Below are 16,204 nucleotides of genomic sequence, written 5' to 3'. Positions count from 1 at the left end.
CAATGGAATACTATTCAGCCATAAAAAAGAACAAAATAATGCCATTTCCAGCAACATGGATGGAACTAGACACTCTTCTACTAAGTGAAGTAAGTTAGAAAGAGATACAATCTTTGAATAGAGAATTGCTTCTAAGAGACTCTCTCTCACCTAATGATTTTGGGGTTACTGCCCAGGACACAGTTTGCCGGCCATTCCCACAGATGCAGTGGGCCTTTTCTTCCTTCTCTTCTGGGACAGCTAGGAATGCAGGAGAGTCCATCAGGTGCACACTGACCTGAAAACACAGGCGATACAAAGAGACAAATAGACCAGAGGGAGAGGGGACCAATGGGAGAATGGCTTGAAATAAAGCACGTTGGGGGATTGGTTAGATTTCAGGTTGCCTCATATAGAAGGTGATGTAAACAAAGACCTCATCTTATATCACCTTACGTGGATCTGGCATCTGAATATTAGTGTTTTGGGATAATTTGCTTTTTGTGTGTGGCAGGAACAGAGGTAAGGAGATGTCATGATGATATCTTTGTTGCCTGTGGGAGCTCTGCTCCTTGGCCTAGGGTCTTGACTCCCAGCAGAGTCTACAAGACTTATAACCAGTTATGTTTCAGCAGAAGTAAGATGTACCTAAATAACTTTAAAAATAAAGTTTAATATAATTAATCATATATGAAAAGTTAAATGTATGGGAATGTAGAGGTTGAAACCTTAGGAGAAGACATGAGCATCAGCATATTGGTTTTTGCTGTTCCTGTCAGAAATCTTCCTACTACACAAACTTCCTAACTTTAAAGGCTTATGATAAGGGTCAGAAACTTGTGTTAAGTTACAATACAGTATTTGGAGATATCAGCAACCATAATCATACAACATATGAATATCTCTGATGCTGCTATCCCCTGGTGAGCCCGTTTTATACATAGGAGTTGGTCAGTATCCCCAGGAATGCAACATTTAATTTCCTTGACTATTACGGTGTGCTCAGTTTAGTAAAGAGAGGTCCTTACCCGGATGCATTTGGGAAGGTAGTTGAACACAGTGGCCTTGAGCGTGAAGCCCTCTCCACGGATCACTGAGTAGGGCATTGTGAGCTCCACAAAGAATGGCTGGAAGGCTTGGAGAGAGGCAGTCGGAGAGAGACCAAGTCCAATGTCACTGGCCAGGCAGAGGGCCCCTGCTTTCCACTCAGTGATGGTATCGGGGATGGTCACTTCTATTTCAGCCACACCCGAGTCGCTGCGGAGGATGGCAGTGTGATGAACAAAGAGTAAGCAGTTAAAGACAGGCATACCCATTTCATGGCACTTGGGTTTATTGTGCTTTAATGGTACTGCATATTTTACAGATTGAAGGTTTGTGGCACCCTTGCATCAAACAGGTCTTTTGGTGCCATTTTTTCCCCTTTCTCTTCTTTTCTTTCCCTTTCTTTATGGTCACACCCACGGCATATGGAAATTCTCTGGGCCAGGGATCAAACCCATGCCACAGCTGTGACCTACCACAGTGGCAACTGTGGCAGCTCTGTCAACAAGAGATCCTTTAATCCACTGCACTGGCCTGGGGATTGAACTCACACCTTTGCAGCGACTCCACCCGCTGCTGATGGATTCTTAACCCACTGCACCATGGTGGGCACTCCAGTGACATTTTTCCAAATCCATTTTCCAAGACATGCTTACTTCATGTCTTGATGTTGCATTTTGGAATTCCCCAATATCAAACTTTTAAATTATTATTCTATTTGTTATGGTGATCTGTGATCAGTAATATTTGGTGTTATTACTCTAATTGTTTTGGGGTGCCATGAACTGTGCATGTATAAGACGGCAAATTTCACAGATAAATGTTGTGTGTGTTCTGACTGCCCTACTTCAGAGCTGTGCCTGTGCATAATCTACTCTGCCTGGGCTCTATAAATGGAACAGAGCTTAGATGACTGCACATCTGTTTACAGCATGGTTTACTGAATATTTTAAGTCCACTGCTGAGACCTACTACTCAGAAAGAAAAGATTCCTTTCCAAATATTGCTGCTCATTGACAATGCACCTGGTTACCTGAGAGCTCTGATGGAGGCATACGATGAGATTAATATTGTTTTCATGCCTGCCAACACAGAGCCATTCTGCAGCCCACAGAACAAGGAGTAATTTTGACTTTCAAGTCTTATTATTTGAGAAATACATTTTGTAAGGTTATAGCTTACCTTTTGTAAGGTTATACATTTTGTAAGGTCATACATTTTGTAAGGTTATACATTTTGTAAGGTTACAGCAATTCTTCTGATAGATCTGGGCACATAAATTGTAAACCTTCTGGAAAGGATTTACCATTCTAGATGTCATTAAGAACATTCATGATTCATGGGAAGAGGTCAAAACATCAAGATTAATAGAAGTTTGGAAGAAGCTGATCTCATCCCTCACAGATGACTTTGAGGGGTTCAAGACTTTAGTAGAGGAAGTAACAACATACGGTGGAAATAGCAAGAAAACTAGAATTAGAAGCGAAGCCTGAAGATATGACTGAATTGCTGCAATCTCATGATAAAACTTTCATGGATGAGAGTTGTTTCTTATGGTTGAGCAAACTAAGTGGTTTCCTGAGATGGAATCTATTCCTGGTGAAGATGCTCTGAAGATTATTGGAAAGACAACAAAGGATTTAGAACATTACATAAACTTAGTTGACAAAGTAGTAGCAAAGTTTAAGAGGATTAAATCCAATTTTGAAAGAAGTTCTACTGGGTAAAATGCTATCAAAACCCACTGACTGCTATGGATAATTGTTCGTGAAAGGAAAAGTTAAACCAATGTGGCAAACTTCATTGCTATCTTGTTTTAAGAAATTACCACTGCCACCCCAACTTTCAGCAACCACCACCCCGGTCTGTCAGCAGCCATCAACGTGGAAGAAGATCCTCTACTAGCAAAAAGATTATGACTTGCTGAAGGCTCAGATGATGGTTAGCATTTTATAGCAATAAAGTATTTTTTGGATTAAGGTATGTATGTTTTGGAAAAACCTAATGCTGCTGCACACTTAATAGACTACAGTGTAAATGTAACTTTTCTACGTACTGGGTCGTAAAAAAATTCGTATGGCTTGTTTTATTGTGATACTCCTTTTATTAGGATGGTCTGCAACAAAATCTGCAACATCTTTGAGGTGTGTCTGTAAATTTTTTCTAGGAAGAGAACTCCTATAAATTCTATTGTCACGACTTGAATGTACTCAGTAGAAATCCCAATAATGGAGAGTATAATCAAGGTTTGAAATGCGAATGTGCAAGTCCTTTTTTTCCAACTCTGTTTTCAATTCTAGTCTGTATCAGAATCTCCTATACATATATGGTTGTAGTAAAATCTGTTATAGACAATGTAATTATAAACGAAATATGTAATTTTAGATTGTTCTTACATTTTTCTCTCTAAAATACTGTTCCAGAGGGAAGGTTTATCATTTTTTTTTTTTTTACTTTTTAGGGCCACACCCATGGCATAGGGAGGTTCCTAGGATAGGGGTACAATCAGAGCTGTGTGTAGCTGCCCGCCTGCGACACAGCCACAGCCAATGCTAGATCGGAGCCTCATCTGTGATCTACATCACAGCTCATGGCAGCACTGGATCCTTAACCCACTGAGAAAGGCCAGGGATCGAACTCACAACCTCATGGTTCCTAGTAGGATTCCTTTCTGCTGCACCATGACGGGAACTCCAGGTTTATCCTTTTTAATTCTACTGTTATTGTATATAGGTGGCTTGACTGATTCTGTGCTTAATTCAGGACTGCTGATCAAGGAAGGATCTCCTATAGCTGTTACTCTGCAGTGCTTGGTTATATTTAGTCCTTACGAGCATCTTCTGGAAATCTCAGAATTAAATTTGTGCCAAATTTCTGCTACAATTACATTAGTGAGATGTCATTATAGGGGTATGATGTTCAACCACTTCCGAATACAGCAACGTGCCTAACAGGCATATTTGTGTATTGAAAAATTAGCTAAGAATTGAAAATTGTGAGGAATCTATATTGTTGCCCCTTATATGAAAGAGAAGTTACTCACTTTACGGGCACCAACTCCCAGATCCACGTCTCAGGGAAGTACTTGCGCACAGTCTCCGTGGCGAGAGGCTCTGATATGCGTACCATGTTCATGAGGGCATGGCCTCCTCTATCCATTTCCGCTAAGGCTATGGAGGAGACAGAAACGATAAAGATTAAGCTTATGAGAGATTGTATAAGAAGTGCTACAAAAGAAATAGGGTGATGGAATAGATGGGAACCAGGAGAGGACACTGTGGTAGGAAGCTTTCCAGGGAAAGCGTCTTTGAGGAGGTGATATTTTAGGTAAATTCTGAAGTATTAGAATAATAGTTAGAATAGAATAATAATAACAATTAGAATAATGAAGTATTAGAATAACAATTAGGAGTGAGCTGGGGGAGGAGAAGCCCCAGCCGAGACATGGAGACCTAGAGACAGAAAGGGTCTTGAGTTGACAGTGGAGCAGAAAGGAGGCTCGAGTCCACCGCACAGAATACAGAGCGGTGCGTGTTATGAGGTGGGGTCGGGATGTGGTCCTTTCCCCTGTGGGGGCAAAGAAAAACTGTACCCAGACATTATGACAGTGCCTTTGAGAAACAATCTATAGGTGTGAAAGGACCAAGAAGTAAAAAAACGTCTTTATTCCCAAAGGTGTCAGAAGATCAGTTAGGATCTCTCACCCTCTTTACCTTCTGTTAATGGTGTGCTGGTAAATATTTAACAACCAGCATCTTGGGAAAAATCTGGGGCATCTCAACACTTGCACATACATAAATTCACTACAAATCTTACTGATAGAGGATTAAAGAATGTAATTTATAAATAATCATAAAAATACGCATGTTCTTTATTTGAGTTATGGAACAGTCAACTGATTCTCACTGAATATTTTCCGTGCTTTTTGATTAATTGTTTTTTGTTTATGCAACACTTATTCATCCATGTTTTGGCAATATCAGACTATAAATACATAAATGCTTGATTGTTATGTGATTTATCAAAGAAGCAACCCATATCATTGACAAATGAGTGTGATTTCTTTTTATTTTTCTCTTGTTGGGGCCACAGGCGCAGCATAGGGAAGTTCCCAGGCTGGGGGTTGAATCAGAGCTACAGCTGCCCACCACAGCCACTGCAACGCCAGATCTGAGCTTCATCCGTGACCTACACCACAGCTCACGGCTACGCTGGATCCTTAACCCACTGAGTGAAGCCAGGGATGGAACCCACGTCCCCACGGACACTATTTGGGGCCATTACTGCTGAGGTACGACAGGAACTCTCGAAATGAGTGTGATTTCAATACGAATATTGGCTGATGTGTTGGGGAAGTTAAAGAGCTTCTGTACTTGACTGTAGAGAAGAGAGTCCCAATTTGTGAACATTTCTATTTCTGTTTGCACTGATCCTATGCCTGGAAACTTTCTCTTCCCTTTTAAACTCCACACATCTCCATTTACTGGAAGCAGATTCTTTATGAATGACTTTCTTGATTCCTCAATCAGAATCAGTCCTTTCTTTTATTCTTCAGATCTGCACTGTCTCATAGCACTTTTTACAATCTGCCCCGTGTTCTTTCCAGCTTTGCAGATGTGGGAACTGGACACGATCAGAATTTTTTGGTTTGTCTCGCTATGTGTCCTTGAGCAAGAACCTTAATATATCTGAATCATAAGTTGTTTTTGGTTAATTTTAATCATATTTTAAAAAAGAATTATTTTATTTGGTTCAAGATATTAGACAACTAGTTTTTACTATTATTATTATTTTATTTTTACCTGGAGAAGCTAGTAGCCTTCGAGATGTCTGCATTTCATATAATGGAAGTGGTGAACATATTTTGGGTTTATGAATCTTGGTGTTGGTAAATACCCTTAAGCCCATATCCTGTAAAGAAATTGTCATTGAATCAGTGCATAAGTATTATAAAATCTGTCTAGACACATACTTTTCATTGAGTCTAACAAATAATCCCATCAGGTTAATATAAAACTTTTAATGTTCACATGACTAGAAAGGAAATTGATAGAGGGGTAATTTCATTCTGTTTTAAGGAATCTTTCAGCAGTGATTATTTTATGTATGTGATATTTATAAATATCACAAGGCAATGAATTTTGGTAAAAAAGAAAGAAAAAAAACTTTCCTACTTGTCCCTAAAGTTCTGGTCTTAGCTCTGTTGCTATTAGCAGATCTGCTACTGTTGGTGACCTTGGAGATGTCACTTGCCCTCTCTATGTCCCATTATCCTCATCTATGATATAGAAGTATTTTTTTCATATATAATACTTTGTGAACCTTAAGAACTGACCATCAACAGCATAAAGGACTTACCTGTAGGAAGCTATAGACATCTTTTTCATTCGTATTTGATACTGGGGAATACATGATCCCATTGATATAGACATTATGTTGACTGATGCAATCTTCATTATCTTCCTCCTGTTGATTTAAACTCTCAGGGAAACTGTTGAGGTCCTTTACTGGTAGCAGGTTATAAACCTGTGCAAATGCAAAGGATGAAAGGATACACTTATTTGTGGCTTATTTTTCTTAAGTGCAAAGAGAAATGAAAAGAATAATCACTACCAGTCTTTCTTTGAGTGGCTCCATTGGATAATTTATAGAGAAGATGATTTTGAAGAAGTTTAATAACTTTAGGAAAGAAATAAATAAAATGTTCCAATCTAAGTACTCGAGGATCATAATACTTTGTTATACAGTTCAGAGGCAAACCCCTGACTCTGAAATGAAAAAACAAAAACCTTAATTAAGAGTAATTGAGCTCTGCTATATTGGAGACATTGTGTAATGCTTTCGGATGATAAAACGAATAGTTTCATCTCTGCATTGTGGTTAGCAACTGACTTAGCATCTAACAAAGTAAATGGACGCATGTTCAAAACAGGCACGTGATATGCGCACTGTGGTATATGGAATGACTGGCCAACAGGGACCTGCTGTATAGCGCAGGGAAATCTTCCCAATATTCTGTGATCATCTATAGGGGAAAAGAATCTGAAAAGAATGGATGTGTATTTATGTATAGCTGAATCACTTTGTTATACAGCAGAAACTGTCACAACATTGTAAATTAACTGTACTTCAATAAACCTTAAAAAAAAAGCAGGCACAGGGAGAAGTATGCATCCTCTATCAAGGTCAGTATACTATTTTCTTAGGTATTATTCATAGGAACAAAATGCTCCAAATCTTTGTAAAATAAGTAAAACTTTAACTGTAGTATACTTAAAATAAGACTTTCAAAGTCACTTACACAGGAAGAATAAGATGAACAAAAAAATCCCATAGGTGCACTGTATTTTATAGGGGTTCAAAATTTGGCAAGAATAGATCAGAAAAACGAGTAGCACGATGAAATCACTTTCTCAAAGACAGCTTCCTCTTGCCATTTTCCATCTCCTCAGCTTCATTTTTGTCCAAAGCAAATAATTATTCTGTGTTTTACCCACTCATGGAAAATGCATGGATTTTTGTCTTTCTAGTAGTTCACTACAAGATTCCCCAGAACACAGCAAGCACTAAATAAGCATGCACTGAATGACTGACACACTACTAGATGCAAAGCATTTCATTAGTGAAATATTATCAAGGGTAATACCTGAGAGCGTCTCCTTTATTATTAATAAATTGATAAAATTCTCTGCCTTATTCATCCATCAAGGTTGTTATAATTAAACAAATTTGAGAACTATACAATTATATTATACAAACATAAAACATTAATGTTAGTTTCCCACATATGCCCTTCCTTCCTCTATGTACTTAATATTTCCTTTAAAAGTGTTTGAATATTGCTAATTAAAAAACCATTGGAGGAGTTCCCGTCGTGGCGCAGTAGTTAACGAATCCAACTAGGAACCATGAGGTTGCGGGTTCGGTCCCTGCCCTTGCTCAGTGGGTTAACGATCCGGCGTTGCCGTGAGCTGTGGTGTAGGTTGCACACGCAGCTCGGATCCCGCGTTGCTGTGGCTCTGGCGTAGGCCGGTGGCTACAGCTCCGATTCAACCCCTAGCCTGGGAACCTCCATATGCCGCGGGAGCGGCCCAAGAAATAGCAACAACAACAACAAAAAGACAAAAGACAAAAAAAAAAAAAAAAAAAAAAAAACCATTGGAAGGACAAAAAGTAAGAGATATTTTCTTATAAATGTCTCTTTTAGGGAAGTAAAAACATACCTTTCCCTTCATAAAATTTTGATAGTCAAAAATAACCTCAGTAAGAGATTATTCCAATTGGCCTCATTAAAAATTTGAAGAAATGAGCAAACTAATATTAGTACAATTTAAGAAGTTTCTCGTTGTTACACTCAGCATACTCTTCTGCTATTTTCCCTATTAACCCGGCATTTTTTTTTTTTTTTTTTTTGTCTAGGGCCGCTTCCCACGGCATGTGGAGATTCCCAGGCTAGGGGTCTAATCAGAGCTGTAGCCACCAGCCTACACCAGAGCCACAGCAACGTGGGATCCGAGCCGCGTCTGCGACCTATACCACAGCTCACGGCAACACCGGATCCTTAACCCACTGAGCAAGGCCAGGGATCAAACCTGCAACCTCATGGTTCCCAGTCAGATTCGTAACCACTGTGCCACAATGGGAACTCCCAACCCGGTATTTTTAAAAGTTTTCATTTATCATCTAGTAATTAAATTTTCCTAATTTTTATTCATCAGAGACAATACAGCTCTACCTTCAGAAACTGTGTTTATCTTGGGACTGCAGTGTTTCAACTGGTATAGTTCCTATAAAAATAAAAATTTGATATTTTGCCTGGCTTGTGCAGTCTTAGTGCAGGTGTATGTACCACTTTTGTTAAACTTTTTGAAATACTGAGCTAGTTGGAAAATGCCTATTACTGGAGTCCCCATCGTGGCTCAGCAGAAATGAATCTGACTAGCATCCATGAGGACATAGGTTCAATCCCTGGCCTTGGGTTAAGGATCTGGCATTCCTGTGAGCTGTGGTGTGTCACAGATGTGCTCAGATCCCACTTTGCTGTGGCTGTGGTGTAGGCCAGCAGCTACAGCTGCAATTCCGCCCCTAGTCTGGGAACCTCCATATGCCCCGGGTACAGCCCTAAAAAGACCCCCCAAAAAAGCCCCTTATTGGTTTCATGAAGCTCTAAGATTTCAGGGATTTTGGATGGTGCATGATTTATACATATGTATGCGTATGTAACATCTTCCTCACCAAACAAAAGTGCACATGAAAGAGCTCATTACTACTAACTCCTAGATAAATATAATTTTAACAAGTCCTATTCCACTCAGGTTTATCCTTGCTCTGAGTCCCCTGCGTGGCCCTTCCTGATGCCTGGGGCTGACAGAACTCACCGTGGTGGGGGAAAGCTCGGCCTCGGGTTTCAGGAGCAGCACACTCTGGTCCACAGCGCGGAGGCCGCAGAGGGACTTAGGGGAAGCGGTGACTTGCAGGTGGGCGTGGGACCCCGGGAGACCTTGTGCTGGGTTGAAGTGCAAACCCACCTGTGGAATTGGGGACCAAGTCAGAGAAACAAATTTCCTGATTTACCCGTGCATTCACCAGTATCTCCTGAGTGTTCCTCACGTTCAACGTATAATCACTTTTCTGACTTCGTGATAGTTGGCACCAGATGAGTCTTGAGACTTTTTGTCCCCTCCGCACCCCTCCGATTCGGAGGAATCAGTCGAGCCAGGAGAACGATATCTATTTTTATAAATTATTAAATTTAAGACACCGTCTTTTACCTTGGCTACTTGATGAGGTGTTCATTAACTGGGTGGAATGCAAATGACTCTAGAGGCTCTTGTATTTTTCTTTTGGCTCTTCTACAGTCTTACGAACTTGGTTACATATTTCCCAACATATCATCATAGAAGAAGGTGCTCTGAACCGTACCATGTGGTAAGAGACAACTCATGAGAATTTTGCCCTAGGAGTCAAGTGACATGGCCTCTTAGGGTGACTCTGCCATCACTTTGCTGAAAAATCTCCGGGGAATTTACGTCTTTGGGCCTCAATGCTCTCAAGTAGAAAATAATTGATAGGAAGAGTAACTTCTCATTTGAAATGTTGAAAATCGTATGAGATAAAACACCCACCTTGTTGGGCAGACAGTTTTCAACCTCATATTTTGCAGAATCCCCAACCACTTCCCCGTCGGGTAAAATGGCATAGATGAGCAGCCGAGCGATGGGAGCGAGGTCTGCCTCCACGGGGAATGACAAGGAAAAAGAGCCTTTCACTGGAGAGAGATTGAGGAAGTGGTCGTGAGTTAGACTGTTCAGGGTTGAAATGATGTTTTTGTGTTGTACAAAGCCATGTGGGGAGCCTGGTGTCGTTAATGCTCGTTTCTATTGGTAGGTATAACAGATATAAGAAAAAGTAGCTGCCGGAGTTCCCATTGTGGCTTAGCGGTTAACGAACCCGACTAGCAACCATGAGGACTCGGGTTCGATCCCTGGCCTTGCTCAGTGGGTTAAGGATCTGGCATTGCTGTGAGCTGTGGTGTAGGTCGCAGACGCGGCTCAGATCCAGAGTTGCTCTGGCTGTGGTGCAGGCTGGCGGCTGCAGCTCTGAATGGAGCCCTAGCCTGGGAAGCTCCATATGCCACAGGTGTGGCCCTAAAAGACCAAAAAAAAGAAAGAAAAAAGAAAAAGAAAAAGCTGTAGTAAATGTTCTATCTCTAAGAACCCTGGCTTAAAAAAAAACAACTTGGATTTCCCATCGTGGCACAGTGGAAACAAATCCTACTAGGAACCATGAGGTTGTGGGTTTGATCCTTGGCCTCGCCCAGTGGGTTAAGGATCTGGTGTTGCTGTGGCTGTGATGTAGGTCAGCAGCTACAGCTTTGATTCAACTCCTAGCCTGGGAACCTCCATATGCCGAGGGCGCGGCCCTAAAAAGACAAAAGGCAAAAAATAAAAAAACCAAAAAAGCAAAACACCAACCTTATCACTATCCTCTCTTCTCTCAAAATCACATAATGATAACTCCCCAATTTTCATTTCTTTTTTTTTTGTCTTTTTGCCATTTCTAGGGCCACTTCTGGCGGCATATGGAGGTTCCCAGGCTAGGGGTCCAATCGGAGCAGTAGCCACCGGCCTATGCCAGAGCCACAGCAACGTGGGATCCGAGCAGCATCTGCAACCTACACCACAGCTCATGGCAATGCTGGAGCCTTAACCCACTGAGCAAGGGCAGGGATCGAACCCGCAACCTCATGGTTCCTAGTCGGATTTGTTAACCACTGCACCACAAAGGGAACTCCTACTCCCCAATTTTCAGTTTGAGTTCATCTATACAGTACTGATGTTATCTAAGGATGTGGAGATACCCACGTGGCTACCATTTGATCTAGACTTCACACTGGAGGGAAGGAGAACTTGAAGTTTTGAAATATGATAGTAAGAGTTTAACCTTCATGTCCCCTTTAACTGTCTATGAACCAAATATCTTAGTCTTTCTTCCTAAGAGGAGTTCTGTGCTCCTTTGAAAGTTCTTTTTTGATGTCTGTGTAGATTCTTTGGAAGTTGCCTGAAATGTCTCTGAGTCTACCACCGTGCTTTTCTGTTGCTACAAAGAAGGAACCAAAGAGAAGTTCACCGATAGTTTTCTTATAAGGGGTCTTTTAGACTCCCTTAGGATAGGAGAAATCTTCAGAGGTTTATACTGTTCCACATTTGTTCCTGGGGAGAGTCCAGTTCAATGGTGGGAGTATCTAGTTTACCACTTCATAAATCATAACTATCTTCAAAGGGGAAATATGATATAAAAATATAAACGACTCAGCCCAAGACAATATATAGAAGACACTCCTAAGTTTTACCTTCTCTCCAGTGTCTAAAACAGTTTTGAAATGGCATTTTGAGAAGAAGGTCCATGACTATCTATGGTCTGAAAATGTGGAATAAGCATAGATTATGAAACAACTCAACATTTTAAATAAATAATCAGAACAGGATAACCTGAAGGCAAAGAAAACTGTTGAAAACTGTTCCTGATATGTCTGCAGTGTAAGGCCTTGCATGATGGTGGAGTAGGGCAGAAATGGGGAATAATGGAAATACTCACTGTCTCCCTGCTCCACGGGCAGTGTATGAGTCCCAGCTCGGACAATGCCTCCCTTTGACATTATCTGCCAAAAAGGAAGTGAAAAGGGATTTAATTTGCCTGATGAAGATCTTATACCCCAAGTCTGGTCCTCCACATGATATGCTTGTTTTATTGAGCCCCTGCTGGCAATAATTAGCCCTGAGAGAAGTCGAACCTTCAAAAGGAGCATGGATAGGAGGTCAAAGGAGGGATATCTAAAGAGCTTCCTAAATCTTTGCCCACCCAGTGCTTTTATCTACAGAGGAGTCAAAGCAGGGGTCTTCCTTCTCACCAGGTAATAGAACACGAGCTCCTTCAGCTCCCGCAGGATCTGGCCATTCAGTACATAATGTGCTTGGACTGTCTGAGTTTGGCCACAGGGCAATTCTTGAGGCACCGGCTCTAAGTGGACAAAGCTCTTGCTTTGGGAGAATACGAGATTCGCAGTGTGATACGCTTCTTCATGTTCTTCTGAGACCCACTGGTAGCCGTAACAGGGACTGTGATCTTTGTGTTTGACCTAATGAAATAGAAAGACAATACGATCTTATTAATCGTACTGTAATCTATACAGCATAGGGAATCACTGTCCTCACAGAACTGCATTAGTTCACTATGCTACTTTAACTCGTACCTAGAAATCTGCTCCACACTAAAAAGTGAGAGAGAGGGTCCTTTATTTTGTTTGTCTGTATTGCAGGCCTTTGCAAGTCAAAGGCTCCTTGGGTTGATATTTACATTTCTGAAGAACATAAAAGGAGGTCTCCTTGGCTCTGATCAGCTTGCTCTACATTTCTTTGGCTGCTTTACCTATTCTTACCGAGACACTGGAGCTAGGAAACCTCTTTGAGGAGACCAACTAATCTTCAGAGACTGAAGACTTACATTTCAGAGAGTAGATGCTCATTTGTGATGGGTTTCAAGTGGGTATTATGAATAAATGCCATATTGCAAACGAGGTCTGAGAACACTTTCTGTAAACAGTATTGGTTCATGAATTGAGTTAGTGAAACAGTTGAAGTCTACCTTTCCTAGGCTGTCAAGGTGATTATTATTATTATTTTTTTGTATTTTTGTCATTTTAGGGCCGCACCCACGGCATATGGAGGTACCCAGGCTAGGGGTCTAATCGGAGCTGTAGCCACCAGTCTACGCCAGAGCCACAGCAACACCAGATCCGAATTGCGCCTGCAACCTACACCACAGCTCACGGCAATGCCAGATCCTTAACCCCCCACTGAGCGAGGCCAGGGATCAAACCCACATCCTCATGGATCCTAGTCGGGTTTATTACCCACTGAGCCATGAGAGGACCTCCTTAGTTCTTTTGAACATGTACTCAGAGGTGAGACTGCTGGATCATATGGGAGCTCTATTTTTAAGTTTTGGGGGACTGCCAGACTGGTTTCCATAGCAGTCACACCATTTTATATTCCCGGCAAGAGCTCACAAGTAGAACCCTCCCTTTTTACCACAACACTGCCTCCTTTTTAATCCTTTTCCCAAATTGACCTTACATGGCGTTCTAGTTTCTCATTTTTTTTCCCCTCTCCATAGGACAAAATACAAGTTGGAAATGTCATCAGTTGTAGGTTGCAACTTACAACCTCGTTGTTTGTTCCGAGGCTACTTCACGTGGTTGGTAATTTCCTTCCAAACGTACCCTGATAGTGAGCGAGGTGCCCATGATCTCGGTGGTGTTGATGGAGAATTGCACCAGGCCGTGCTCATCAGTCGTGGCATTAGACTCATATTTGGCTTCGTTTGCGGTGATGAAGATGACTTTCTTTGGCACAGGGACACCTTTCCCATCCACCAGGCGTACCTGAAGAGTAAAAGCGGCAGGTCAGTTACATGGCTAAATAGCCAATGAACAGCAAACATTCCTTTTGTCACAAATATTTACGGAATGTGTATACTCTGTCGGACATGGTTCCAGGCATTGAGGCCACAGCAGTGAACCAAAAATTTCCTTGCCGCACAGAGTGTATAGTCCAGTAAAAGGGAGAGATGCTGGGGAAATGCATCAGTACCATACACTTATTTAGTGGTAATCAGTCCTAAAATGAAAACTAGTGTAAAGGGATAGAGAATGTTGGAGATGACAATAGAAGCGACCTAAAATGCCACCTATTACGTGTAACTTTTGGAGAGTCACAGACCACAAGAGTCCTATAGTAATGAAAATTTTTAACCCATTAGCCAAATTTCATTGCATCTCAAACATTGTTTTTTGGCAGACCATCCACTTTCTATGGATTTGTGTTCTGAGGTTTCATACGTGCATATGTAAGCAATTGCTGATAGATTGTCCTGTGTGTTTCTGTAGTAGTTTTATAGGTGATATCTGCTTCTCAACCCAGACTGATGGAATTTTGCAAGGTAGGCAGATTTTATGAGACACTTCACATTTGAAAAATGCAACATTGAGAAGAATCACAAAAAAATTAAATGAGGGCCTAAAGTCAAATTACTGCTACTATCCAACTCAGAAGATGAGTAGTTCAGTTTAGATTGCAAAGATGGTAATTTTTTTTCCCCTAGTATAAGCTACTTTGGGTAGAAGGAAGCACAGCCAGCAGACTTGGATTAGTGTTTGTCATTGATTAACGAAAAACTAAGTTTGCCAATGAAATGTCAGCTGCATGTGACGATCAGAATAGGCACAATATTCTGATTTTTTTCTCATTTGATGAGAGTCTTATGACAAATAGGACAAGATGCAGGAATAAAATCTCAAAAAAAGTGCAGTATACCTCTGAGAAATTTAAAAAAGTGAACTATATACTTTCATTTTAGAAAGTGACCAAAGTTTCTGAATATGTTTGCTGTCATAACATAATCAAAACATTTTAAAATTTATCCCACCACTCTTTTGTGGGGTCTAATTTCTCTGTCTTTCACACGCTTCACAGCTGACATCTTATGATGTTCCATTAAAAACAGGATGCAGAAGAGTTCCCATTGTGGCTCAGCAGGTTAAGAACCCAGCGTTGTCTCTGGAAGGATGCAGGTTTGATCCCTGGCCTTGCTTAGTGGGATAAGGATCTGGCATTGCTGCAAGCTGTGATGTAGGTTGCAGAGGTGGCTCAGATCCCAGTGTGGCCATGGCTGTGACACAGGCCTCAGCTGTAGCTCCAGTTTGGCTCCCTCGCCCGAGAACTTCTGTATGCCACAGGTGCAGCCCTAAAACGGGATCGGGGGCAGGGAACAAACAAACCAGGACGCACAGCAATTACATCTGGAGGTGCATACAACTGTTATCTTAGACTTCTGGAGTCCGAAAGATCCTTTTGCACATCTGCTTATAAATAATAGAAGCAGAACAAAGAAGAATTTTTTTGTAGCTCTGTGAGAAAATTTCTATCTTTAAAATCTGGGAACCTTAAATAGCAGTATTTTACCCTTATGGTATTGTTTTTAAAATATACTTTTTGTTAAAGAAAAAGCAACGTAAATATATATCCGTGAAAGAAACTCAGGAGAATCATTTATATTTTCAAATAAAAATTAAGGCCACCTACTTACTCCTTTCCAGACAAAGTTAATATTGGAAGGATAATGCAATTGGACCCCATGAATTTTGAGATTCTTGTGAGAACATGGTACGGGAATCTGAGACTGCCTGGTAAACCTTAGGAAAAAGATCGAGTGCCTTCTGCAGTGCTGTTCCAAAACCCCTCTGATTTTGATAGTGCTTTAAGATGATTTTATGGATTTGATATATAAATTTGCAGAGGAACAAATCAATTTTTTTCGGTTTTATACCTTTGATTTTTTGATCATCAGATAAGATTAACCAGGTATAGTTTTCGCAGAATATGCTGTGCATCTCAGCTGAGAGTACAGTTTGATTTGTGAATTGAAAAATGCTTCACCTGCCCAAAGAAGGGAATTCCTCGTCTAACATATGAGTCCACTTTCACAAACGAGAGTTTGGTTATGGTTCTTGTTATTTCAGTGGACCCCTTGCCGGTTAATTCCACCTCTGAAAAAGAAGGAAAAAATACAAATCTTTTTGGAAGGATGCTCTCTCTGCACTTTTACTACTTTTTTCTTTCCA

The 16,204-nt window shown here is 40.9% G+C and overlaps 1 protein-coding gene across 3 annotated transcripts in view; it reads right to left on the bottom strand.

Annotated features, from left to right (window-relative positions):
* A2M (alpha-2-macroglobulin) overlaps nt 1-16,204 on the bottom strand; it is a 77,150-nt gene that overhangs the window by 18,287 nt on the left and 42,659 nt on the right. For 2 of the 3 annotated variants that reach the window (XM_021092376.2, XM_013988396.3), the window contains exons 10-20: nt 16,020-16,129; nt 13,805-13,966; nt 12,434-12,661; nt 12,121-12,184; nt 10,149-10,291; nt 9,402-9,551; nt 6,382-6,549; nt 5,826-5,934; nt 4,067-4,193; nt 1,008-1,236; nt 151-277 (exon numbers count right to left, since the gene is read on the bottom strand). In XM_021092376.2, coding sequence (XP_020948035.2) covers nt 151-277; nt 1,008-1,236; nt 4,067-4,193; nt 5,826-5,934; nt 6,382-6,549; nt 9,402-9,551; nt 10,149-10,291; nt 12,121-12,184; nt 12,434-12,661; nt 13,805-13,966; nt 16,020-16,129 — 1,617 coding nt within the window. Of the gene's footprint in view, nt 1-73; nt 278-1,007; nt 1,237-4,066; nt 4,194-5,825; nt 5,935-6,381; nt 6,550-9,401; nt 9,552-10,148; nt 10,292-12,120; nt 12,185-12,433; nt 12,662-13,804; nt 13,967-16,019; nt 16,130-16,204 lie in introns of all 3 variants that reach the window. The other variant, XR_014803864.1, reaches the window with a different exon arrangement.

Source organism: Sus scrofa, chromosome 5, assembly GCF_054392235.1.
Source record: "Sus scrofa isolate SSC_HxYL_T2T_F1_AM1 chromosome 5, Sscrofa_HxYL_maternal_Yorkshire_Landrace_v2.0, whole genome shotgun sequence".
Classification (NCBI taxonomy): domain Eukaryota; kingdom Metazoa; phylum Chordata; class Mammalia; order Artiodactyla; family Suidae; genus Sus; species Sus scrofa.
Note: the sequence above shows the minus strand (reverse complement) of the source record. Positions and strands in the feature narration are given on the sequence as shown.